The sequence below is a fragment of the Pholcus phalangioides genome, unplaced genomic scaffold (assembly GCF_987345545.1).
Source record: "Pholcus phalangioides strain wild (caught in Gottingen) unplaced genomic scaffold, Ppha-v1.0 ptg000003l_1, whole genome shotgun sequence".
Lineage (NCBI taxonomy): Eukaryota > Metazoa > Arthropoda > Arachnida > Araneae > Pholcidae > Pholcus > Pholcus phalangioides.
In genome coordinates, this window is record NW_028301596.1 from 53069106 (window position 1) to 53096731 (window position 27626).

General features: G+C 35.7%; 1 protein-coding gene across 2 annotated transcripts; it reads right to left on the bottom strand.

Moving 5' to 3' along the window:
* Positions 1–220: 220 nt before the first annotated feature.
* On the bottom strand, positions 221–27279 carry LOC149088809 (SHC-transforming protein 1-like). 2 transcript variants are annotated; one of them, XM_089250282.1, is made up of 12 exons: positions 27118–27279; positions 22697–22950; positions 20707–20777; positions 19996–20056; positions 18351–18470; positions 18142–18195; positions 15997–16175; positions 14961–15108; positions 14309–14471; positions 9544–9624; positions 6168–6556; positions 221–2191 (listed from the first exon to the last, which is right to left on the bottom strand). In XM_089250282.1, the coding sequence occupies exons 2-12, from the start codon at positions 22895–22897 to the stop codon at positions 2039–2041; spliced, it is 1620 nt and encodes a 539-aa protein (XP_089106408.1). In that variant the 5' UTR covers positions 22898–22950; positions 27118–27279; the 3' UTR covers positions 221–2038. The 2 variants fall into 2 exon arrangements, with proteins under 2 accessions (XP_089106408.1, XP_089106410.1); XM_089250284.1 differs by lacking the exon at positions 27118–27279 and adding an exon at positions 23320–23439.
* Between the last annotated feature and the right edge of the window lie 347 nt (positions 27280–27626).

The following is a 27626-nucleotide window of genomic DNA, read 5'->3' on the forward strand; positions in this document are numbered from 1 at the left end:
AGCATTTTGGTACATTATTGGTTACTAAAGCAGTTGAAAGATAAAAGAAAAGTGGCGAAGTTGTCCTGGTTGATGGTATTTGTGTTTCATCACTTCAACTAACATACATAAGAGACAAGAGTTGTTAATAAACATGAAAAATTCCTGGGCTAATCTAAATAATGCTCAGGCTTGTTCTGAAAAATCAAGTTATTATAAAAATAATTGACAAACACCAGTGAAAATATTAAAATATCTATTTTCAAAATGTACACGAAAGTTAAGAAAAACACTTGATGGTGGACGTTCAACAGTAAACAAGCAAATATATATATGTATATCAGATCTTGACATGTTTTAGTGTTTCACAACAAACTGTAAATATACCTGTACGTCATCGTACTTCCAAAAAACTATGTATACATAAAAAATATAATTATGTGCGATTCGTTTCCTTTTTTTGATTTGGCATTCAAATTTTGTCGCATTCTTAAAACTTGTTTAAGTGATTTTTAAATTAGAGATAGTACACTCGAAGAAAAATGGGACATTCAATTATAAGAACACGAATTAATATGAAAAATTCTCTAGTGCTAAAATTGCTATAACCATGTATGTGTTCAGCAGCAGAAAAATTTCTATTATCGACAATTGACTTTTTTTTCCCTAGCATCAGAAAAATTGTGCTCAAGACTATTATGAAAAACCTCTATTAATCGCCACCTCTCTTTTACAGCCAAATGATAACTGAGTTTATTTTAAAGGCTTCAATAATAACCCCCCCCCCCTTCGCTCTTTTAAGGGTGATATATACAAAAACTATTTTTTAACACGATTCCAAATAAATTTTCAAAAGGCTTGAGATTGTCAGGTGACACCTGTCTTTCACTTGTACTTATTCAGTCAACATCTACATTACTTCAGTTGCCCAGAAGGCTGCAGAAATTTTGCATGTTTCATCGTCATCAGATCAACGTTTAATTGGCCAAAGATGACTCTGATAAGGGTATGTTCAGAGACTCCTGTGAAAGGCAAGAACAAAGAAGACAAGTCTGCAGGCTCTGAAGTAGTCAACAGCCCTGGGCACGAGCTCGCCTTATCCCAAATAATCTTTTTGTGATTGCCCTTGATTTAATGGACAAAATTGTTTTATTTCATCCAGTTCGTTATGGGTTTGACTGTAATTAAGCTGGAAAACTGCTAAAAACATTTTACAGATTTCATGATAAAATACCGGAATACATACAAAAAAAATCATGAATTTTATCCGAATAACTGATTACAGGAGTGTTCTGGAGCCCCCTGGTCAACAGACCGATGCAAGTCTGCAGGAATTTCCTCCTGGTCCGTGAAAAATTTTGCCAGACTCATATAACCACTACATACATAATTTTGAATTTAATTTAAATATTATACAGTCTCTATATTGGTTTTATTTCTGTCAGCATGTCCGGTTCATAAATTATTTCCACCATTTCTGCCAGTCTGGGAAATCGTCCAACTACTTTCACTGGTCCGCAGCCGTATAAAGGTTTAAGAACACTGGATCGCATTACCGATACGAAAACACTGATTCAAAGACATCATTAGTTTCCAGAATTCTAGTCAAATACAACAATCACATAGATTTATTGCATTTATTGCTTGTGCCATAACGCTTGCATTAAAAAAATATGCTAGTAGTTAATGCTCGGAACTACTTACCAACTAAAACCCTCCCCATACCTATTTGTGCATAATATATGTATATATACATACACTTTTCCCCCATATGAAAAAAAAGTTCATTGCATAGATTTTTTTTGTTTTAAAAAATCAATATATGTACACGATCCTATATCGTAAGTGGCGAGTACATTGCTAGCTTTCTTTCACGAATATGGCCACCTCACAGCAATGGCCAAGAAATTACTTTTCTCCTCACGTAAAACAAATACGTGACTGATATTTTATTTTGGCTAGTCACCAAGAACTCACAAGTTCTTATATCAAAAAGAAAAACCCTTGAAAAGAGACGATAAGAATATATGTATGTATCGGAGACAATTTTCACAGCTTGTCACACTTGGATCGACTTTCCAACTGGCATTATTTTGCAAACAGGTGTCTTCAACAGCAGTGCACTTTCTGAAGATACTATGGGCAATGAGTTGTCCATGTGGTGGTGAATCAAATGGCTGATGCTGTCGAAAACTTGATCTTTTGTACGTATCTGTAATGATGATGTAAAAAAAAAAATTGACTTACAAATAAGGAGATATATTATTGTCACTCTAAACCAGCGGTTCTCAACCTTTTTTGACCCACTGAGCCCTTTCTGGTATATAATTTCTATGGCAGGGCCCATAGGCCTATTTTTTATTTATTCATCGAAGTTACTGACTTATTTTTATTATTCAAAAATATTAATACAGTTGGCCCCCCGTATTCGCGGTATTTTTTCCTTTATTGAAATTTTTTTTTTGACAACACTCAGCAATCGTCATTCACATGTTTTGTTTACAAAATTTGAGTTGTGTTTGTTTAGGATGGCTCATTCTTCTAGTGCTACTGATAATGCTTGGAAAAGGTAAACAAAAGTGAAAACTTGACAAGAAAAATTGGATATACTGACTATACTTGGCGAAAGTAAGTCAATACCTGCTGTGGTCCGCCATTACGGAATCAACGAATCTACGGTGAGGTATATCAAGAAAAAGGAATCTGAAATTCGTTCAGCCGTAGCTGTAGCTGCATCCGTGGCAGTCGAAACTATGCAGCGCCTACGGGATCTACGTGTTCTCGTACAGAAAATGCTGTTTTTTGTGGGTACAAGACTGATACAAAAAAGTATTCCAATTGATTGTAATATTAAAACAGAAAAGGTGAAAAATTTTACTCTTCTATAAGAAAAGGGCTGGTGAAAATGTCTATTTCATCATAATTTTATGCAAGTGAAGGTTGTTTCATAGGTTTAAGAGATGATTCGGATCACGCAATGTAAAAAGCACTGGCGATCGAGCCTCTGCCGACTGGGAGGCAGCTAGAAAATTTCCAAAGACTTTGTAGAAAATTATTGAAGAGAGATGTTATGCACCTTACCAGGTGTTTAACGAAACTGCACTATTTTGGAAGAAGTTAAGCAAGAGAAAAAAAAGTGGTTTAAACAGTGTTTCGTTCTGGAAGTTAGGAGGTACCTTGGGAGTGAATACATGCCATTCAAAGTTCTTTTGTTACTAGATTGACCGAGGAGGAATTAATGTAGCTGACTGATCCTGAAACTGAAGCGATACCAGATGAAGAAGATCAAGATGGAGAAGTAGAAGACAAGTTCACCACAAGTAACACAGTGGACGGGCTTCGCAAGATCAAATCAGCAATAGATTATTTTCATTACATAGATACCTATATTTTACGTTCCTCACATGTAGAAAAATTAGTAGAGGAAGCCTTGTCAACATATTCCAACATACTTGATGATATGAAGAAGACACGTCAAACAGAAAAATCACAATTTGTTCTTCCAGAAAACATCGCCAACAATTGCTGCACCCTCTTTTACATTCCCTTCTACCTCTGCGTCACCCAGCTCTTTCTCATGATATTCAGTAAACGAGATATATGAAGAAAAACCTATGGTTTCGGTTATTCGCGGATTTCCGTATTCGCTGTCACCCTCGGAACGTAACCCCCGTGAATACGGTGGGCCGACTGTAATTTTTTTTTCTTCAAATTTACTGGCTTTTGTTATTTCCCTTGAGCGGCCGTGGAGCCCCGGGAGTTCACATGGAGCACCAGTTGAGAACCACTGCTCTAAACCGATTCGTGAAACCCAGAAAATTATAAAGTTCATAAACTTATTCACTCTCAAACTTTCTGGTAGGCTCTCAAATTTCTACTCAATCTCCCAAAAAGTTCTTATATATTTCGAATTTTTACCGTGGTTGCAAAAAATTCCTACTTCGAGGTGAAAAAATCATTCTAGAAGAATTTACTTGGATTAATATTGGATTAATACTTTGGATTTATTTAAATAATTTTTTCATTAAACGACATCACAAGCGCAGGTAAATTATTCCCATGGCATCAAATCACGAAGAAATTTTCATTTCACAGGAGGTAACTCAAAGTTTGCCAAACAGCCAGAGTCAGTTTGGGCTCTCACCAATTGAACCAGCGAGATGATTTGCATATTGTCTGACCATGTCTCGTTAAGTCTCAAGTCCTAATTTGTTTGGCCGGATGACAATTTTTATGTTGGCGGGATTTGATTTCAGTTCAGTAATAACAGGTAATTTAACCTACGTTTAGCAATGATCAGCAAATTTGGGCGATAATGAGTAATGACCAGCAAAATATCATGTTCTTCCAAAAGGGAAAAAAATTCCTAACATTTTAATTTTTATCCATGAAAAATCCCTTTTTCCAAAAATCCTTTTTATATGTTTTTTCCCGCGGAATCTGGATCTACATAAAAAATCCTCCTAATTCTCCAAAGTTAGCAGCTATAAAATTCACAAGAGATGCAATAACTTTGACTCTTATAAAACTAAGTTGTGAACAAGAATATTTTCGTCCTAGGCAAAATTTTTGGGATGTGGTTTAGTCTTTACTGTGTCACCTTCAAACTAATAAGCAAATTTAAGAGGGGAGAGGCAAATTTTTCAGGCTTGAAGGCTGTCATATATTTGGGTTAAGTCCTCAACAGTGTTTGGCATTATCGGGAGAATTATTTTTTACTAATTTTTAACTAATTTTTACTAATTTAAGCTGATTTTTTTGTTTTTATTGTTTGTTCCTGCTTCACTAATTTTCTTGATAATGATGGCAACGAGGGCCGTGACCATGATTTTTATGTGGGGGGGGGGGGGGTTCCAGTTTTCCAACATCTAATTCCAGCACTGATGCCATTCACTAGCATTAAGGACTTACTAACTAAAACAAAACAGCCTTCATGTTGGGAAATCCATCTATATCCTCTCGTCTGGCAATATTCACGAAAACCTAATAAGTTACATCAGCAAATTTATCATCATTATTAAAATAGTATGATTACATGGGAAGCTGCATTATGATGAAAAAGAAACGGCTAAATGATAATAATTTAATTCTTAGTTCTAAAGATGTCCCACACCTCAAAGAGGACAGGCACACACGGAGGTCATTGTCTTAATTGGTACTTCATAAATAATTTCATCTCTGAAATCTCTTGCCGTACATCTTGCTGATCATGTCACTCTAAAGCAGTAGTTTTGAACAGAATGTCTACCACATAGTCAAAGGGAAATTGGTGAATTTTGCTAGACTTATTCTGCAAAATTGGCAATAACACTCTTTATTGAGCAAAATATCACTTTTGCTAACTAAGGAAAATATTTCGTTGAGATTTGGCACAATAACAATTAACAATAGAAACCCCAATTGTTTCTGCTGCTCACTGTAGTGATGTTTTCCTTTTGTAAAATAGAAGCTGACTCATGTTGGCACTTCAGAAAGTCGGAAAACTATTCTGTGTGGTAGATATATGATCGTGGACACATAGGCATATGCAGAACTTTCTCGGGGGAGGGGGGGGTTCAATTTTTTTTCTTCTTAAGTGGGGGTTTAAGTTTTTTCTACAAAATAACACTATAATCTCAGCTTCAGGAAAGGGGTTGGAACCCCAAACCCCCCATTTTGCGCACACCAATGATAGTGGGTACCAATCTGACTTTTGTGATGAAAACTGACCCATGATTTTCAGGAATAAAATTGCACACAGGAACTTGTTAGGAAAAATATGGAAATTGTCTAATTTAAAAATCTGACCTTTTTCTTATTTTGTGACTCTTCCATTAGGGTAGACACCCTATTGAAAAGATGATTCACAAGAGGTTGCTAAAGAAGTCAGTGGGATGTGTTTCACAACAAAGAAGGAATTAGAATGATCATGAATCGAATAAGACAAAGCATGGGGGAATGGTCCTTCGTTCTCTGTGTTCGCCCAAGGAATCATTAGTGTTGATCGAGAAACATTACCAAAAAGTAAATTAGCAACACACCATTTGATATTTATTGTTGCAAGCTAAAGACTATGATTGATTTAGTCTTATTATCAAAAATTCAACATAGCTGTCATTTCTGAAAGATGGCAGCATTACAATTGATTATTTTGAAATCTATGCCATAAGATATTCACAAAAGAAGAGAAAAAAAAGTGAAAAACCTACCACCCCTTCAGGATCCACCAACAGCAGATGCTTCCTCTGTCCACTCTGCATTCCGGTCAGTACGTACTGCCCTGGGGATCCTTGAGATTCTCGAACCAAAAAGTCTCCATCTTTAGTGACCAGCATCTCGCTGTCTTTCCTGCTGATTATCCCATGGAACCATGGCTCATTGACAACGGAAGCTCTCACTCTTTTCATAGCAGATGAAAGAGAATCACTGTTATCAGCAGCAGTGCTCGTACTGGGTATGGTTTGTGCGGCAGCTTGAGATGATGATCCAGCAGCAGATGCCGATGACACCGAAGATGAAATAGGAAACAGAGAAGGCATGGTCTGCGATATTGGGGATAAGGGTGATATGTCGAGCGGCAGCGCTTTAGAAAGTGGCTCTGTATTTCAGAAGAAAAAAAAATGTTGAAAATATGTGTATACAGTAAAACCTCTCTTAATGGTCACCCCACAGATGCAGTCACCCTTCTTTTATGGCCAAATAATAATGTCCCCACTGTATAACAAAAGTATTCATTTCACACTCCTGATTAACGGTTGCTCCTCTTTTATGGAGAATTTTTTTGTCCCGTTCCTTAATAGAATAAATTCAATAAATTCCAGTAAATCAGAGTAAAACCTCTCACCTAAAAGAGAAGTTTTACCGTATTTCAATAATAAATAAATGTGGTTTTTTTTGGGCGTATGTCTAGGGTAAGGATGTGGCTTTTAATCATATTAACACTTTGAACTATAGTTCCCACAAAATTTTAGTATACAATAAAACTTCAATTTAAAAAAACAAAACAAATATATCATGTCCATCATCACATTCCTTTGCTATTTATATAAGGGCCTCCTCACACAAGACACTCATATTGATCTCAAGTAGCCTTGACTGTAGAATCGAGTGTACATGAACGAGTCGAGTTAGGAGCGAACATTGTGAAGAAATACTATGGAGTCGCACTACAAATGTTTCATTCCACTATCTCATAAATTCGCCAGTGACCCTTGTTGTGTACGATATATCATTGATAATATCCTCATGTGAAGAGCACCATAGAAATATACGGGTTGGATCAGTTCGATACAGAGTCTCCTATTAGTCGTCAGACTTTAGTATTCCCGTGTGAGAAGGCCCTTATTGAGTTAGATATAGTCCCCCAAGTGCGACGTGACTCCATACCCACAGAGAGAAGGTTACGGTTGCTCATTTATAGTCACTATTTTTTATGAAAAAATACCTTTCAGTTCAGCTTACAATCGGTTTTGATGATTGTATGTTAGTGATCACTGCCAATCGATGATTTCATTGAAATGTTGTTTCAATTTGAGATACTGTGATTATGTGCTAATTCACATGTTTCTGTTATGCTCTGTATACATCCCATCCGGAGATAATGAGTCAGAAACAAAGTCTGTTCTCTCTTATATAAATAGTGTGGTGTGTTCAGTCATTATCTTCTCACTTGAAATCTAGTTCCTTATCTAAAATAAGTTAGCTGTTTGAATGATTGTGCTTAGGCACTTTAAACGTTGCCGGCCGGTCCATGTCGTTTTAAAAATGCAATTATTACTATTATCTTCAAAGCTTATTACAGAGACATGACTTGAATGTATTGAGGTCTGTGACTTGCCTAAGGTGTGATGATTATCATGATGTCATGATACATGATAACTATTTCAATCGCTGGAATTATTGATGTCGTATAACTTCACGTTTGTTGCTGGATGTTTCTATCATGTTTATTTCTAACCAGAAGATTTCCATAAATCGTATCGTGCACTTGGATGGTGGGTCAACCCAAGTAAGAAGTTGCTCCTTTGTCAGTTCATCTGCTGTGTGTCTAACATTATCGACGATTCCAGTTGGGAACTATCAAGGTGTGCCATAGTGACTATCTTGGACAAATATTGCTGTGAAACGTTGAAATGATGAACCTTGGTGAGCGAAATCTGTTTTTCTTGTTCAGAAATATTTTTGGTGAATTTTGCTAACCGATGCACATAGAAGCTTAATTATTGTGAAATTTAAAAATAATTTGTTAAAGGTAATTAAACACTTTTAGTGAAGAAATTTTGTTTCACTTTGGTGTCTGTTAATATGGGATACATGAAAAAAATACAAGGAATGCAATTAACATTGCACAAGCACCAGATGAGACTTGACTATGACACTCCCCACCCTGGACGATTTGGAAAGCTCAGTTGCTGATAGCTGACGAGTGATTCCTCATGTACAATCACTTTATCTGAAAAGAATAGATTTAAATTGTCTGACATGATTGGTGACAAAGCTGTTTCATCTCTTGCTTGGAGAACTCTCGCTATAGCACTTTTATATATTCCATTGCATATCTGCCAAGTTTCCCAGATGTTATAGGAGGCTCCCAGATTTCTATATACACCATCTCCCAAACTTACAGAAAACTCTTACAGCTCTCAAATTTTGACAGTGATCATGAAAAATTCCTACTCTTTAGCGGATAAAATTATTCCCAAAGAATTTATTTGAGAAAGCAGGTGCTTTGTTTTTCTTCTCAAAATGCTATACAAATGTGTAAGTAATCATCATAGCATCAAATCACAAACAAAAAAAAAAAAAATCATTTTGACAGAGGACAAAATTTGACAACAGCAAGCATCATTTTAGCCTCTTGACAGTCAAATCAGTAAGATGACTTGTATCTAGTATGACCATAGGTCCCGTTATGTCTTTATGTCCTGCTTTGAACCTGAGGGAGATTTTTGTTGTTTGTGTGGTTTGATTCAAGAGTAGTGATGACAGGTAATTTTCCTACTTTTTGGCTAATTTGCAATGCCTAGCATGATGTCATGTTTTTCTAAAAGAGGCAAAATCCCCTAAAATTTTACTTTCATTTATGGAAAATCCCTACTTTGTTTTTAAAAAAATCCCTTTTCTATTTATTTTTGTACAGAATTCAGATCCAAACGAAAATCTCTGTAATTCCCATTTTTCAAAGTTAGCAGCTATGCCATTGTATTGTGATTTGATTAAATGATTTAATCATTTTTGCTGCACTGCAGTCATGTGGGTGGGACATTAGACCAGGACCTACAGTTTATAGCTGATTTGGAACAGCAGCATTTGACCTTTTTTTCACTTGTGATAATAACAACCCTTTCATTGTATAAGTCATACAACAGTATTTTTTGTTTCCCCTAAAATGGGTAAACTGAGGACACGAGAGCCTTCTTTTGCTCCCCCCCCCCCCTAGTTCCAACTCTGTACTATCTCAAAGTTAACCAATGCCATAACTCATATCTGTAAAACATATGTGCTTCATCTAATGTGAATTTGTTTTCGCATTAAGAGTAGAGACAACCATCTCAAAGATATGCAAATAAACACCATATCACTTACGCATGTCAAAAACATCCACATTTGCATTCGCTGCTGCTGTCAACCTTTCATTGAATATAGCAGCGGTAGTATTTACATATTCTATAATGGAAACAAAAAAATAAATAAAAAACTCATCTTAGATATATATGATTTTTTTCCATGTATGTACATGAGTGAGAGGAATTATATTTTAATAAAACATGCGATACAGTCTTATATATCCGTATGCTGGAGGTGAAGGGCACTATGTTCATTTTCGTCAAGATTGGGATAACGCTATTAATTTGCAATATTTTTGTTACACTACACGTAAGTATAGGCACAAAGTTCTATTTCAATAAATAACAGAGACACTCACTTTATAAAACAGCGAGCTTAATAAAAACACACACACACAGAACAATTTTTAAACTGCTTTCCTGTAAAATTTCCCCTTTTGTGACATAGTGCCCTTTACCTCTGGCATACAGATATGAACATTTAGTAAGGGGCTAAATAAATTTTTTTATTTATATTTCAATTTTGCGGGGAAGCTCAGAATAACATACCAATTACCAAACTATTTTTAGAAATTTGGTTATAAGAAAAAAGCAGTTTTAAAAATAATACACAACATGGTGCCAATTGATAATTCCAAAGAAATGAGTTTTTGAAGAGTTGGGAAAGAGTAGGATACATCTTTTTCTACTTAATCTATTTTGTACTGAGCAATGTTGCAGGTGTCATCAGCAGACGTCTCCATTACTATGACTGATGAAGTCAAAAGATCCTTGACCAAAACAATGTGGTTGGGGGGCATCAAAAACAGGTCCCAGATGTGTAGAGATTTTTTTCTCAAGCTGCCCCTGTGCTCGAACATGAAGAGCGGTTGTACAATCATGTGGGGATTGTGATGGGTTCACATAGCGAGGATCTAGGTTTTCAATGCCTGCAGATAGCACAGTGGACATTGGTGCTAAACTATACAAAACCAACTTCAGCCAATATAAAGGTATAAATGCCAACCATATCTTATTTGAAAAAAAAGTCTCTCTGTAGTGAGCAAGTAACACAAAAAAAAAAAAAAAAATTAAGCATCTGCTACTTTCATTATTGATATGAAAAACATATATCAACAATTCTCAAACTTTCATTCAGAGGAATATGTGGTTTGGTAGTAGTCAAACAGAGAGTCCATCATGCTTGCAATGATTTTAGCTTATGATCACAGAGGAAAAAATTCTTATGACAGAGATAGAGTTCCACTGAGAATAAGTAATATAAGAGTATTAGCAAGACATCTCGCAACACTTGCAGATAGAAATGCACAAAAAAAAAACTGACCTGGTAGATAGGCCTTTTATTCAACATCTTATTTCCACTGCTAAAAACAAATGAATTTCGAAATTTCATTTTCTGATTTTGTGGAAATAGACAATTCCCTACAAATTTGCACCACACGCGCACACTTTTACGATACCAAAATTATTGCTGAATGTGTGGCTGACTCGGGTGACAAAAATACAACAGATGATCTAACTTTACTGTAGAGATGACACTGTGAAGACTCAAAGAACAGAAACTATGCATCAATCTTAGCTTACGTATTATTTTAAAGGTATGTAAATAAAATGAGGTAATGTAAAAGAAAAAAAAGTATTTTAGTATATTTGCATGTATGGTAGTATAATTGAACATTGATTACGCCTTTCAACAAAAAATTTAGTTGGTATGTATACAGGATCCCGTTTATAACGTTTTTCAAAAATCTGTCATGAACAAATTATGCTCATGGACTAAAAAATATGTTAAATGGAAAATCTTAATGAGAATTATTAGAGTTGAAAATAAGTCGTACTAAGCGAGAAAATGTCATAGCCAGGAATATTATAAAAATGATCGACTGTAGTATAATAGAGTATTAAATTTTTATCAATCAAAACTTTTACAATCTTTGGCGTATTTTCCCTTTCTTACATGCAAAAAAACTCTATTTCTCAAAATGTTTTTTTGGTTTTATCAATTTTGAGATAGAAAGGTTTAACTGTATTATACAAAGATTGTCACTCTCCGCTGTCCATACAAAGGTTTCTAACAGTTGGCTGATGCAAAGATATATTTTGTAAAGAGAGAAAATTCAACTGCCCCTGCAGGGAATCGAACCCACGTCCTTTCACTTTCTGAGTAAACCACACCAGACTACAATGGCAACAAATATCTCCATATTTCCTTGGATCTCGTGTGCAGTGAACTGGACCATACATGAACGGTCGGACCTAATTCAGGCCAAAGCTCACAATTGCTGACAATGCCACCAGGGTTCGATTACCAGTAGGGGCAGTTGAATGTTCTTTCTTTCCAAAATATATCTTCGCATCAGCCAGCTGTTAAAAACCTTTTTTAACTGTATTAGTCGACCCCTTCTCCCCCTTTAATTTTAGAACAGATTTTTGAACAAAAAACCTCAACTTATACACAAGTATATTCAGTATAGTAACAGTGCACATTGCTTATAGTGGAGGGGGGGGGGGTCTTGAACCTTTCTCGAGTTGCTATCACTGTTTATGCTCAGTATCAATAGAGGAGCACTCACATGTGTATGGCAACTCTGATATATGCTTAATTTTATTGATTTGTCATTTGAGATTTCACAAACACAGAATTAGTAAAAATTTTAAAATTGCTGTTGATATCTTGATTAGCAATTCTAGTGAAATTATTTCTTTGGAAATAAAAAGAACTATAAAAAACGAGTCCTCACACGACACTGAAGTTTCTACTATATGACAGGTACAATAAGTAACAGAATATATGTAATAATATAAAAATAAGTGACAGGTTATATAAGCAGACATGCCAACATTAGCTTAAAACTCGTCAGTAGTGGTAAATGTTCAGCTTTGCCATGGGGGGTGTACCCTTCCCCCCCCCCCCTCCAGGACAACATAATCATAGTACGATTTCAAAAAAATCACTCAAAAATTTAATTTCTTTTTTAATTTTAGTTCAAAGTTCATTAAATACAGACCTCAGTGGCACCGGAACCTACAGGGCTTAGAGCAGTGTTTCTTAACCTTTTTTTGCCCGTGGCCCCCTTTGAACCACATTTTTTTTTTCGTGGCTCCCCTGTCTTACCCAGAGTCTTCGAAACTCATCTAGAAGTACGATCCTTTATACGTATTGGATTTTTTCAGTAAATTTATACTGAACGAAAATTTTGCAAATAAGATTGATCTCCGAACCACTGAGCTAGAATTTATTGAGCTCCCAGCTAGTCCGAGTTCTATTCAGGGCCATCTCAACATCATGGGGTCCCCCTAGGTAAAATGATGCTATGGTAGTCTCACACTTAGGTGTAAATAAACAGCCTACATACTCCTACTTATTTTCGAAATTTATTGTACTATACAATACTATATTGTACTATACAAAATATCATGAGGTGGGGTCACTTATGGACCTGAGACCCCCGGGTTTGACCCCCTCACAAGAGTGGGACTGACAGAGCTGCAGCCTGGAAGGCCTGATATAGTTTTCATCATTTTTTGTTTTTTCACACTACATTTAATCTAGAGGGGCCTTGTGAAAAATCCCCATCCTAGGGAACCTGCTGCAGAATGTAGGCGGTGAGTCCCGGGTTTGTCCATGCCCTAAAATGGCCCTGGTTTTTCGGGTAGTTTTGTTGGATTCTGTAAGTGTCCACTCACTAATATAAAAGCTTTTTTTATTTCTTCACACCTTAATTTTTCTCCTCAGCTCTCTGCAGCCCTCCAAACCACCTGTCATGGCCCCTTTCTCAATTTTCTTCCGTGGCCCCCTTGAAGTATCCCAGTACCATATGGCCCCCGGTTGAGAACCACTGGCTTAGAGCACATAAGAACCCCCATCTCCTAAACATTCCAGTGTTGCAGAGTCCCTTAATAATTCATGAATATTCAATGCAATCCCAACCTGCAGGGGGCCATATACACAAACGTCTAGCAACCTTACACCCCCCTCATCCTAGTTTTCTTCGTATCAGAGCTCCTATGGCACTTACGATGAAACATTCTTTCTGACATAAGTTCGGCAAGCTCGACCATGCACTATGCAAATGAAACCGGGTCCAGACCTGCCGCGCTGACCCATTCAAAAACCTGTTTTTATCCCACAGCATGGGACGATTTTGATGGAAAACAAGTTTTTATGCATTTGGACATTGAATAGAACGACGAGTTTAGATGCGGCTTCAGAGATTGCCTTCTTCACACAGACAAAACAGATCGGCTCCGAGTTTGTCTTCTCTCAAACTCTCTCACATGCATTCATTCAAATTCATCATTACGGTAAAGATTGACTCTCAAATTTTTTACCTCAAATAACTTGGTAACAGTTAAATTAACTCAATAAATAACTTGGTAACAGTTTAATTAACTCAATAAATAACTTGGTAACAGTTAAATTAACTCAATAAATAACTCGGTAACAGTTAAATTAACTCAATAAATAACTTGGTAACAGTTAAATTAACTCAATAAATAACTTGGTATAGTTTTAGCAAAAATAATATGATAATAATAAAAATAAGCAAAACACCACAAGAAACTCAAAGACACGATTTTTTTAAAACTGATTTCAGTGGTATTCAGAATGTCTCCTGTAGCTCCATAGTTCATTGCTGCCGTTTGTAGAAACTATGAACAATCTGCAGTAGTTGGCAACTCTGTATAAGTAAAAATGGTATAAATAACAGGGAAAAAGTGGGACTGGGGAATAAGGGTTGCTGGCCAATAATAAAGTTCAAATGTATGAAATAGTACATTACCAGGTTCAGGCTTTCTACAGGGGCTCACATTTGATATATCAGCAGCAAAATCAATGAGACTCTCTCCTACATCATTTTTGACTGTTGGATTGCTAACAGCAGACTCTGGATTATGATTTACATCCATATTCGCAGCAGCCGCAGCACCTGCGGATGTTTCAGGCTGGCAAAATGAATATTATTAATTGTAAAACATATTTCAAATATGAACAATCAAAATTAAAATGAATCACATACTTTATATGTTTGTGCACAACCAATCAGATTAATGTGACATAAACTAATTTTTTCGACGAACTCAGTTGAATCATCCATTGGGATGAATGGGGGTTGGCACTAATTTTGTGCAGTAGTGAATTGCAATTATGAGCGATGATTAATGACTATGTTATTATAAAGAAAGTTAGCCATTTCTCATGAGAATATGATTTCTGAAGATGATATAGGCTTTGAATCACAAACATATTGAAAAAAGTTTTTTTAACGAAATTTATTAATGCACAACAATCAACACACAAAATTTTCCAAACATGGAACTATCAGTCCGAAAACTTTTGTTCGAAATTCACTTACATACTTGAAACTGCTGAAATTTATATACATTAGAGTTAACAGGTCAAAGTTATGGCAATTAACGACACAGACCACATACCTGTGATTTGGGTTTTGCTGAAGTGCTAGCCTCTGATTTTATATCTGTAGTTATATCCGGGGGAACTTTGCCAGGCAAATCATTGTAATATTCTGGATCATCTGGAGCAGGATGGATGTTCCCATTTTGTGAGGTCGCTTGAACTGTGCTATATTAGATAATGACATCAAGATTTAGAAATAAACAGGTAAATAACTTAGTCCGGGTATGTAACTATAGTTCAGGGCGATAAGTTCAGAGGAACTGCAAATTTAGGTAATTGGTGGTCAAGAACATTAAATTAGGCAAGATAATTAATAGAGAAGGGTGGCAAAATTTTAATAGCTCACAGGCGGCAAAGCCATAAATACATCTCTGACGCTATCTTTTATAACAATAATGTTATGAACTATAGATGATGGATGGCACAATTCTTTATCACAATCTTCTGTTGGCAATGAGAGTTGATACCGGTTTTGGTTAATCGGAAAAAGGTGCAATTGGTGGGAAAATTTTAGAAGGTCCCGCCCCTCCAGACAATGGTTCCGCACCTCTGTACGGTGGCGCCGCCAACTTGGAAACTGTAAAGTAGAATTTTGCAGAATGTTCCTTTTCTCGAAGTTTCGCCAGATGTATAAATAGTAGGGAGTTGAGATTTTGAGGCTCGAATAGAAAAAGACTGGATGAAAAGTCAGTTGTGATTTAACTTTGCGAGAAAGTTGTTAGCTTTCTGATTAGCTTGTAAATACGTGTAAATTGCTGTTCTGCAAATAAATCTGTTTGTCCGTCGAACCACTTCTTGTTTTGCAATCTCGAAGTCTTGTGAAAAATTATCCGGAACAATATTATTTTCTGGTCCTGATGCACTTTTCATAGTGTCGATATATCTATAACAATAATTCCTTTATAATGATATATTTTTCCTGTTGCTTTAGCATTGCTATGTAGGCATTTCACTGTATATTCATCAATATCTGACTTTATTTTAATGAAATTCAATTTTCTACATGAAGAAATCACATAATGGATTTAATGAAAATTAAACTGGCACACTCACTGATTAGAATCATTTGAGGCTGATGGAGATCCTTTCAGAAACCTTTTATACCTCAATTCGAATGCTTGACCAATGGTAATTATGACATCTTGAGCTAACCCACCACCACATTCCAGAACGAAACAAGCTCTGCCATACTTTGTATCCTTGGCCACGTATGAAATAAAATCTAAGGTATCCTAAAAAATATCATACACAAAGTAAATCAAAAATATAATCATAATAGTACTTGATAAGAGTTTTGGCCATTGCCAATTGGAAGAGACGATCTCTGGAGAAAAAGCTGTCATCATTAAGCATTCATTTTACTCAACACAAGGGGTTAGCATCATCGGGATGTGCCATAACTTGATATTAAATTTGAATATTCGTTTTTTAGTTGGAAATTCAAGGCTTTTCAACAACAAACCGACCAAACCAAACAACTAAAATACAGCATATGCTTATCCTTTTTCAGCCTGTCAGAGGTGTCGCTTCCTCTGATTCGTCATACTGAGTATCGAATGGTTGATGTCCCATAAGTGGCATCTTTACATCTTTGGACAAGAAGCTGCGAGTGATCTGATTGGTTGTCTCGCTAGTTTTGTTGATGGCCTTGGAACGAAGAGGGTCTAATGTACTTTCTTTCAAACAGAGCACAACTCAGGTCTATCACCATGGACAATTTACTACCTAGTGAGTTGTGCCGGAAGTGTAAGGGTGTGTACTTAACAGTCTGAGTGAGTATCTAGTATTGTCAGATTTTTCAGTGCTGCCATGTATACTTCAGAAGTGAAGTGTGATGATTGAATATTTTTACTGTTTGTAGGCCTGTTGCTCTCCGTGGCGAGACTTTTTAATGGGGAGATCAGCTCGCTATAAAGTCTGAGGTACTAGAAAAACCAATATCATGATGATTTAAACATAAAAATTCCTACAATCAGAGAGATAGAGAGAGGGGAGGGGCAATAAAGCTCAGCAGGACATGGATTCTGGCTCTGAAGTAATCACAGTCCTATTGCATTTGTAAATCCTTAATTTGTTATCTCAAGGTAAATTGTCAATTAATAAATTCCATCATCTGCAAGATAAATGGTCATCCCACTCCAATCAAAAGTGAATTTATGTAACAATTTGAAGAAAAAAAAGAACAGTTTGTGAGATTAGTTTTTATCATCTTGTGGTCTGTGGACTCCCCCCACCCCCCAGGGGTTTGCAAGTACTTTATGGGGATGTTGATGACACATGACAATGACACTGGAGGACATATTTGGTGATTTAAAACTGAAAACTTCCATTTCTATAATAGTAAATTTTGAAAAAAAATGCAGTTTTGATTTTTTTTTTTTTTCAAACCGAGCACAACTCAGGTCTATTGCCATAGGCAATTTACTACCTAGTGAGTTGTGCCGGAAGTGTAAGTGCGTGTACCTAACAGTCTGAGTGCATATCTAGTGTTGTGTATGATTTTTCAGTGCTGCCATCTATATCTCAGAAGTGAAGTGAGTGATGTGTAGTGACTGAATATTTGTACTGTTTGTAGGACTGTTGCTCTCTGTGGCAAGACTTTTTAACGGGGAGATCGGCTCGCATTCGCGCCTCGAAGTTGGGAACCACAGAAAACAAACTTCAGCCGACCACCACTGTGGTGACGGTGGGGCTTGAACCCGGGTCTCCGCGATGCGAGTCCGTCACTATGACCACTCGACCACCACAGCGGCAGTTTTGATTTTATGAGATGGAAGCCCTAGAGTCTGACTTTGACATGAGAAGACCATGGGCAAAGCGATGCCCATGCCAAAATCAGGGCTTGTGGCCATGGTGCATTGACTTTGGTTACACACGGTTAACGACATCAAAAAGGTTAGGAAACACTGGTACAGTTTATAGTCAATGTCTAAAGTCATCATTAAGTTCAGACCAATGTGCAAAGTAGTTGTACTTTGGCCAAAGCAACATATAGGCCTACGCTAATGTGCAAGTTTAACGATTTTTACATGGATCATTACAACTTTTTTTTATCACATAATCATATTGCACAAGGTACCATGGCATGGAATCACTCTAACACAAATGGAAAACAAATAAAAAACCTGAAAGAAAATGGCATAATAACAACTAAACACAACACTGGCGTATTTATGTGCTAAATATTACATTACTTACAGCATCACCGCCAGATGCAAAAGAAATGTTTGGCATCTCATGACTCGCAATGACCTGTAAAATGAAAGTGGAAAAGAAGCCCAATATTAGATAAAATATTATTAAATTTCTGCTCAGTCTGTGATCTTTGCTTATCTAATATAAAAGATATATTTAAACTACAAGTAATATGCCAGGAACTTGTTTTCCCATTATGCACTCACACATACCTCTCCGCTGTCCAAGACCACAATATTCAGATATGAACTGGTTATCGTTAAACTAACATTGGAACCAGCATAATCCATATTAGGTTTCTCAGCCAACATTCTTGATAAACGTTTGTCAACCTGAAAGAGAAATTTAGTGGCTAATGCAGCAAAATGGAATCTAGAAAACTTTTAATACAAATACAAATACAAATACAACGCCACAACAGGCAAAATGCCCAACGAGGTGGCTGATAAAAAGATGCCCATAAAAATATGGTTGTCATATGTTTCAAAAATACAGCAACCCAATTAAAAAAAAATAATTTTTTTTAATAATTTTTTAATAATAAAATTTAATAATTTCAGTAGCAGATCAATATTGAGATTTCCAAGTAAAAATATGTCAATATCATTACTAAAAAAATACCTCAACTCCAAATGAACAATTAAAAACACAGTAATCTAAATATAACTGAATTTCTAGCGTTGTACTCAGAAATAAAACATCCTAAGCTAATTATAAGTGAATGATTACTTCCATAAGCGATGTTTTACATAAAAATAAAAAGCTATGACTTGATAAAGACAAAAGAAAACATATGAAAAGAATGGTTAAAAGGGAGAAAAAATATATAGCAGAACTTTGGTTTATTATCATAATTTGTTCTGTGAATGTACTCGTAATCCAGAACATTTGCATTTGTCGAATCAAACTTCTCCATAGGAAATAATGGAAACTCAAACAATTTATTCCACGATTGTCTCCTTCGTGCCAGCCATGATCCTTTTCAAAGGAAAAGTGACGGTTGATTTATTTTAAATTACTGTATTTTTGCTTATTATATTAAAAGCTCTAGAATATATTCGAATGATATAGAAGATGGAAGGGGGAATTCACTCAGGAATTCCTACTTGTAAAGACTTCCTACTAACAGAATTCCTACTTGTATAAGAGGGTGACAGTCTTTCATGGGTTTGTGCTATTAATGCCACTTTCGTAGTTAGTGACGCCTTAATGAATGCTCCCGAATCAAACAAGTGCTCTTAAACTATCAAGGAGTTCTATTTCTTTGGCATAACAATATATTTTTGAATTTGGTCTTTCATTATAATGATTAAAACAACCCTTAAAAAAATGCTTGAGCCTGGGTCTGTTAATTTGCCAAGATCGCAATGAGAGAAAGTGAACCATCAACTTTTAGTTGATGACAACTTTTAGCAAGACAAAACGAATATGCAAAAGCTTCATATAGACTAGTGCTCATCTAGAGGTCTTTGGCATATGCACTTTCTTTCTTTTCTTTGAAACCAAGCACAACTCTGGGCTATGGCTCTCTGCTATGGGCAATTTACTGCCAAATGAGTTGTGCCAGAGGAATGTGTCTCTTGTAGCCTGCATGAGCACCTAGCATAGTGTGCAAAGTTAGTGCTATCATCTACATTTCAAATTGTGAGTGAAATGTTATGATAGAATACTGGCACACGTACTACCTGTTTTGTGAGAAATATCTCCTTTCTCAAGTCAAAATCTGTAAAATCTAAAATTTTTGCTCATGTTCTGAAGCATTGCTCGTTAATCAAGTCAAAATTTGTTTAAAATTTTTGTTCGTTTTGCGAAACCGAGTTACTGATATAATCCAAAGTTTTACTGTATAAGTATTACCTTCTTTTTCTTATCTGCTGTTTTCAAGCCCGCAGCTTCACAAAGCCTGTTTATACATTCCCTAAATTGCGAAATTACAGAAATATATCAGTCAGAAAATTAAAAAATAATAACTCCAATACAAACACATACAAGTAGTTCTTGTCTGGAAACATAACTTGATTGATTCTTGGACATCACCGTGTGATACCCAAATACAGGGATACCCAACTAACTCGCAGAATAAATGCATGCAAGTGACTTTTGGGTGGGGGGGGGGGAATTATCACACTGAGGAAATCGACATCAGTTAACATAGGGTTATAGAAAAATGAGAGTCAGATAATAGAAGTTCTATTGTATACAAAATGTATACATTGAAAAAAATATATAGTCGATGCTAGATTTTTTACAAGCTTGAATGGACTTGCATGATTAGTTCGTAAAATCAAAAGTTTGTACATGAGAAAGACGTTGAAGGACATGACATATTGTTCGGGACTAGAGGACTAGTTCATAAAAATGTGTCAGTTCATAAAATGGAGAAAAGAGAAATTCTATCCAGTAAGATTTAACACATCCCGAAATGTAATTTTAGCTTTGGTTTTATTTTTCTCTCCCCCCCCCCCTCCTGCCACACTCACTTTTAAATTGAAATCTGCAAAATTAATAATACAGAAATTAGTTTTAAAAAACTGCATTAACAAAACAAAAAATATTGTTTCATCTTACTTGGCCACTAGTGATCTTGTATCAAAATCCAAACTCTTCATTGATGTATTTATTTCCAGGCACCCAATATACTGAAAAAATATACATATTCATATATTCAGTCATGCACGTATTAGGATGTATTAAAATATCTGTTAGCCTTTATAGGCCTTTGCAAAGAGCAGGTAGACCTACGACGATACTGACATAATATGAAAATTCAAGCATTTCCATCTATACTTCAGAATATGGAAGACAGATGGCGGCACGAACACAACACAAGTGCAACTCGAATAATAATAACAACATAAATATAATAGGGCAATTCATACACTCAGAACACACATTCCAGCATGTGCAGATTTGTTAGAAATTCCACAGAGGAATGTGTACGTGTACGGTACATGTATGGTAAAGTAGTAGTAGTAACCTTATAGGCCCTATATCCTGATAGTTTCTTCTTTTTCCCCCACAGGGGAATGCCCAAAAGAAGGAAATATGTGCAGTGGAGTGTTGAAGATTTGGAATTGTTTACTAGAGCTTTAAAAAGGAAAGAAATAGGATTGAATGCAGCTGGTTAAATGTATGGAATGCCAAAGGCTAATCTCAAGTGGCATTTTTGAGAACTATGCAGCAGTTGAAGCCTTTTGGTAGACCAACCAATGCATCTATGGAAAGAGAATTGACATCTTAAATAATAAAATTTGAGGAACGCATGTTTGGCTTAACAAGAAATGATGTTAAAAAAAACCTTTCCTTTTATGTGGTAAAACAATATGAAATGGATCACTTTTTCAACAAGGAGGTGATAATGGCTGGAAAAAAAAATATTATTCGTTCATGTAAAGAAATCCTCAACTGGCATCAAGATGGCTAGAAGTCTCATCTCTAATGCAAATGAGAGGTTTCAATGAAGAAAGGGTAGCACAGTTCTTTGACAAACCCCCAAAAGCATGGGCAGACAAAGCGAAACAATCCTATATTTCTTTCAGAGCTGATTTTAATTTTTAAATTTGTTGACATAATCAAACTAGAAATTTTTATTTTTTTAAATTTTGTTTTTTAATGGTTTTTTTCAAAAATTTCTGTTTTTAAATTTCCCAATATTTCTTTTCAGTTTTTTTTCATAAAAATTTCATAATTTTAGTGGTATTTTTGCGATATAATAAAATTTTTAGAAAAATTTAACTGAATTTCATATTTTATTTTACTAATAAACATTTTTTTTTACTTTAGACTTATTTTTTCCCTTAAATATTTTTCATTATTCATGAAATTTGAGAAAATAATGCATTTTTGTCACAGCAATGTTACATTTCAGCATATAATACATTAATGAGCTGACTTACACCACCCTACACACTCTCACAATTTGTGTATCTTAGAGAAAAATGTTTCTATGAAAGAAAAATCACATAAAAAATAGATTAATTGACAATAAATAATAAATAAAATTGGCAAATTTGATTCCCTCCTTCTCCTGATGAGGAAGGGCATTACCATTGGAAAAACATGTGATTACTTTCGCAACTTACTTCATCCGTCTCCGAACACATTATTGACATAATTTGGGTTAGGTCCCCCACCCCCACCCCGATCACTGTGCCACAGCCTTTGCTATACAAAATCTAAAAGGTGCAATGCAAATCTCTTTGATTCATGGACTGTCAAAGGATTATAGGAAGTACAACTTTTGTTACTTTGCCTCGTAAATCTGTCGACATCTATCGTCCCACTCACATGCAATTGCTGAGTGAATTACTCAAGCACAACACATAGTGCAAGCATGTCGATGTACCTTAAACAATTTTTTGAGCCCTATAGGGAGACAGGTCAGTTACCAACTCCTGTGCTACACAAGATTGCAAAGGAAATAAGCCTCCATTTAGTATAACGCTCGCAACCACAATCTAGTGATGCTGGGTCATTAGCTCTCTATTCAAGAAACCTAATTGATACACAATAATCAAAAGATAATTAAAAAAAAAATTATAGAGGAAACGAAACATACCCTAACACCATAACATACTCCATTTTCTGTGATTTTCTGGTCTGGATGGAGCCAACCATGAAGAGGCTTGTTCATGAGCCCAGAGCTTCTGTTCCAATCTTCAGCGAGATTGAGAGTGTTCGAACTACCAGATGCATGAGACGACGATGATCCAAGATGTAGCTCAACTGATGGCTCTGACAACATAGATCTTGGCAACATCTTTAGATGCTCTTTAGTTTACGTTACAGCATATGAATTTCAAAAATTAGTTGCTGCAAGAAATTTAAAAAAAAGTTGTGTTATTCGAAGTGATAAGTTTTAATCGTTCAGCGAAAACAGCTTCATGGTATTCAGCCCCAAAGCCAAAAACTGTGACATACCCCATAGAACAACCTTGGGAACAATTTTAAGAAAAGATCTGTTCTGCATAGAAAACACTATAAAGGAATTTTTACAGCAGAACATTTTTAGTCAGCTGAGAGTATGTTGCAGAAAAATGCAAAATGTTCTGCTTTGGAGGAACTCAGCATAGTCAGGTCTTTCTTCCACGAGTTCTGTTGATTCTTTATTTTTGCCTTCACACTACCATTATTAGTGTGCACCATTATTCAAAGTGAACTATGATAGAGTTATTATCTTACATGTTATATTATCCCATGTCTTGAAAAATCCCAGTAGCCAGGTTGCCAAGGTGGGGCAGCAAATGACGTAGTATGACAGGATGCCCGTCCACTACCATGAATTCTACTGTCAGGTTCAATCTTAAAAATTAGCAAAAAAATTTATTTTTCCATTTCCAAGGCAGCCACTGATAGATGGAGCCTTCTGTATATATATATATCAGTATTAACTACTGATTGAGCTGTGTTGGAAATCTATTTAGGTCTTGGGAGAAATTCATGCTATATTTCCGTACTTACTCTTTCCGAAAGCCCCCTCTGTTCTCAAGACGAAGATGGAAGTATAACGTGAATTTCTCCCAAGATCTAAATATGTTTTCAATGCAGCTCAGTCAGTAGTTCAGTAGTTAATTGCTGTATGGCAATATGATCGGAGTTTCATGTTTAGCAGAAAGAAATAAAGGTTGCTAAAGCAACATGGAAATATTGATGCCTAAATGAATTTTTTATGTATGATCACTAAATTAAAAGTTAAAAGAAAATTTTCAGAATTTATGACACTGTGTGTCTATTCACATAGAAAGAAATCGTCAAGTCCTAAAAAATAAATAAAATAGTTCTGTTATCCCAGAAAATAATATACTTAAAACGTACTATTATTTTGATCTGTGAAGACAGGAGTGCACAACCTTTTCAGTCTGCGGGCGTGATATGCAGTATTTTTAGAATTTGTAGCTATTGGCTGATCACATGACCAGCATTTTACGGAACTTTCCTGTAATTTTGATTGCCCCAAATTTTTTTTTACAAAATTTTCCGCAGTCTTTCTTTTATTTTCAATGAGGCTAACTTGAATTTTTGAAACAAAGAACTAAGATAATTTTCATGATGGATAATTATGACTCCATCATAATTAATTACGCTCAATATAATGTAATATAAATATATTCATTTTTCATATTTTGTGTTGAACGGAACTTTCTACTTATTGAGATTTGCAGTAACATTGCATTGCCTAGGCCGTTGGCAATTTTTCCTTAGTGATAGATGGCAAGTCTTTGACAATAATTTTGGTTGTAATTGGCAACTTTGCTTTTTCTTTGACATTTTTTTAAGCTCTTATTAGCAACTTTACTTGCAATTTCTCGTATTTCATGAAGGAAATATGATCAGCCTAGGCATTTATCCTGTTGTATGTATCAATACTTTTTTACTGGAACACCTTTTGCGGGCCAGATGTAACCCCTTCGGGCATTCCAGTAAACACCTGTCTTGAACATTAATCTAAAATAAATTAGTTACAAATCTTGAAATTTCGCCACCTCTTCATTGCAATTTTTTTAATGTTCTGGTGAAATTTGAGATACTGAAGTTCATCATAAATAATAACACCGTGGAACACCGGATATCCAAGTCGGAGTAATTTGAGATGGCTCAGAAAAATTTATTTTTCAATACCTTTGTTACATTAGAAATGTCCTAATTATATAGCCCCCCCCTCCCCCATAAGTTAGATAATGCTATAAGGTCATTATACCCTGGTTCACATGGGAAATAGAGAAAGAAGGTTTAAAGCCTGCTTCAAGAATTTGCACCAGCGACTGCTCTTCATTTCTTTCTGCATGAAGAAAAAATTTCGTCAAGCGGGTGCTCGAATTCCCAATGCCACCACAATATTTGCACATGTGAACGGGGCTTATGGTGGCTAAAACCGGGCTTTCCTAGACACAAGTTTTCTGTGCCACATACAGCGTGAATCACCCAGCACACGCCCCGTCCATTAATAAATAGAAAATTCAGTATAACTGTTTTGCTACAGAATACAATACGTCTCACAACAGTGCTTTGCGCCAGGCATGATTAGTCGACTGCTTCAGGAGAAGTCCAATGAATTGTGTGCCATGCATTTCACCCATCTTCTCTTCATTTTTGTTGTGTTTTCTTTCCCTTTCCTTTCAAACCAGAACATACTGATGACAGAATAGCGGATGCTAGGGCCATATGCTATATAGCCGCCCTGAGCTAATGTGTCACACTAGGAAAACACATAGCGTGATTATGTTACACGTTTCTGCCAATGTGAAATGGTCCTATTCGGTTCATGTGGCAAGAAAAACCTGGCTTAATGGCCCAAGATCACTTCCTAGGCAGTGCCCAAGGGTCCATATGGAAAAGAAAAATCTTGATTTCAGCCATTACAGAACTTTAGAGATGGCCCACATTTTTCATTGGCGGTTTTAGAACCATCACCTGTTGGTGTTCAACCTAATCATGTTTCCTAGAAACACGAACAATAACCTATCACTAGATGAACACAATTAATTGTTATAACACTTTAGGAGCAGGACTGTCATATGCCTCCAATTACATCATAAGAGCCCGGATTATATGCACTAAAAAAGGGGCGAAATATTCTCGAAACTTATAAAAATATGCACTTAAAAATGTCAAAATATACCCTTAAAATGCCAAAATGAGAGATAAACCCCCCCCCCTGCCACCTAGAATATGCACTAAAATTCCTGAAAATGCTAAAAGTTCCAAAATATGCAGAAAAAATGAGAAAATAGACACTATGCATAAAAAAAATATGTGTTTTTAAAATGCATCTTTTCTATTTCTTACTGCATATGCATTCATTCACTGAAAAAACAAAATATCCCCACATACGTATGCACACATCGCATATGCAAATAACTTTTACATATTATTTATTCTGGCATTCTCAATTTCAAGTTTGTTGTAGCTGCTCAGTAAAGAAAATACCTCCTCCTCCTCCTAACCAGATCATGGACCGCCGCTGTCTCTATGAAGAGATTTTAGCCGGTGGTCGAAGACCCGGGTCATGCTGGGAGCTGTGCATGATGTATATGTTGTAGACCTAACGTGAAGTCGGTTTCTGTGTAATGATTGGTATGTGTAGTGCTGCCATGCACCGTCAATTTTCCAATGAGGGAAGTGTAGGCCTATTGCTTGAGTAATTGTATCATTGTAGGCTGGTTGCACCCCGTGGCGAAACTTTTAACAGGGGAATTCATCTCGCATTTGCGCCTCGAAGTTGGGAACTACAGAAAACCAACTTAAGCCGACCAACTCTGTGGCATCGTAACAAAAATACCAGTGAAAAAGAATTCTGTCACTATTTAAAAAAAAAAAATTTAACACTTTGACATATCTCTAGAAACAGCCTTTCAATAAAACGATTAATATTCGTAAAATACTTTACAAATATCTATTAATTCACTAAATCCAACCCTCGGAAAGAAACAAAAAGTGATGTTATAATAATATGAACAATATTTATTTCATAAATTATAAAAAAAAAAAAAAATAGAGTGAGCTCAAATAACTCTTCAAAAATATGCACTTATTCTGAAAATTCTTTGATTCTATGCATTAATGCTAAAAAAGGCCAAAATATACAAATGCCTATGCAGATATGCAATTTGCATATAATCCAGGCTCTATACATCACAACTATTTATATGAATTTTTTTCATCCTTTTTAAAGGGGCAATAATGCTTACCAACCTTGTTAAAGGTGGTTTGAGAGAAGTTTCCTTAAATAAATTAAACCTCATGTAAACAAACAAGTCTGAATAAATATATAGGAAACTACAATCGGAACTTTTATGATGCAATAAACGTGGCAGGTCAGCTTTAAATAAACAAACAAAACATGATTTTAAACCAACATGACAGCACATGATGAATGGCGCAACAATACAATCCACTGTATCAGTATCGTATAGGCAAAAATCAACATTATCTAAAAAACATGTCGTCGTCCCCCTGGTGTTTTAAAAATAAGAAACAAACCTGTCTCGAAAATGATATAAATGTCTTGTTCGAAAATCATTTAAATGCTGGATATAAATGTCCCACGGATGGTCCCTCCTCCGTTAAAAAAAAAAAAATTGATAATTCATAAACAAAACAAATAAATATGCTACAACTTTCCTGTCACCAACAACAAAATGTAAACATTGCGGAAAAGATTGCGCTTCATTTCACTTCACAGCTGTTTCGGACCTTGGCAAAAGTAAGTAAACGGGGACGATAAATTAAATACGGGGACGGTAAGTTAAAAAAATTGGTTTCAATGATTCATCGGAAGTACTTACTAATAAATTATTCGATAGAAGTTTACAAGCAAACCAAAACATCGAGTATTTATGAGTGTGATTTCAAGAATCAAAAACGAAGGACAATCAATTCACAAGATCAATTCAAATGTAGATGTCAGCACCAGCTGGAAACCCATGACCGAGTGAGTTCTGAAATTCGCTTGTCGATGTCTTCAACAGATGACGCCACTGCAACAATTG

Coding starts and splice junctions, on each gene's coding strand:
- LOC149088809 (XM_089250282.1), bottom strand. CDS start 22,897: ATGTTGCCAAGATCTATGTTGTCAGAGCCATCAGTTGAGCTACATCTT. Junction 20,778..22,696: donor GAGTATGTTATGGTGTTAGG/GTATGTTTCGTT, acceptor ATATTTTTTCAG/TATATTGGGTGCCTGGAAAT. Junction 20,057..20,706: donor ACAAGATCACTAGTGGCCAA/GTAAGATGAAAC, acceptor TTCGCAATTTAG/GGAATGTATAAACAGGCTTT.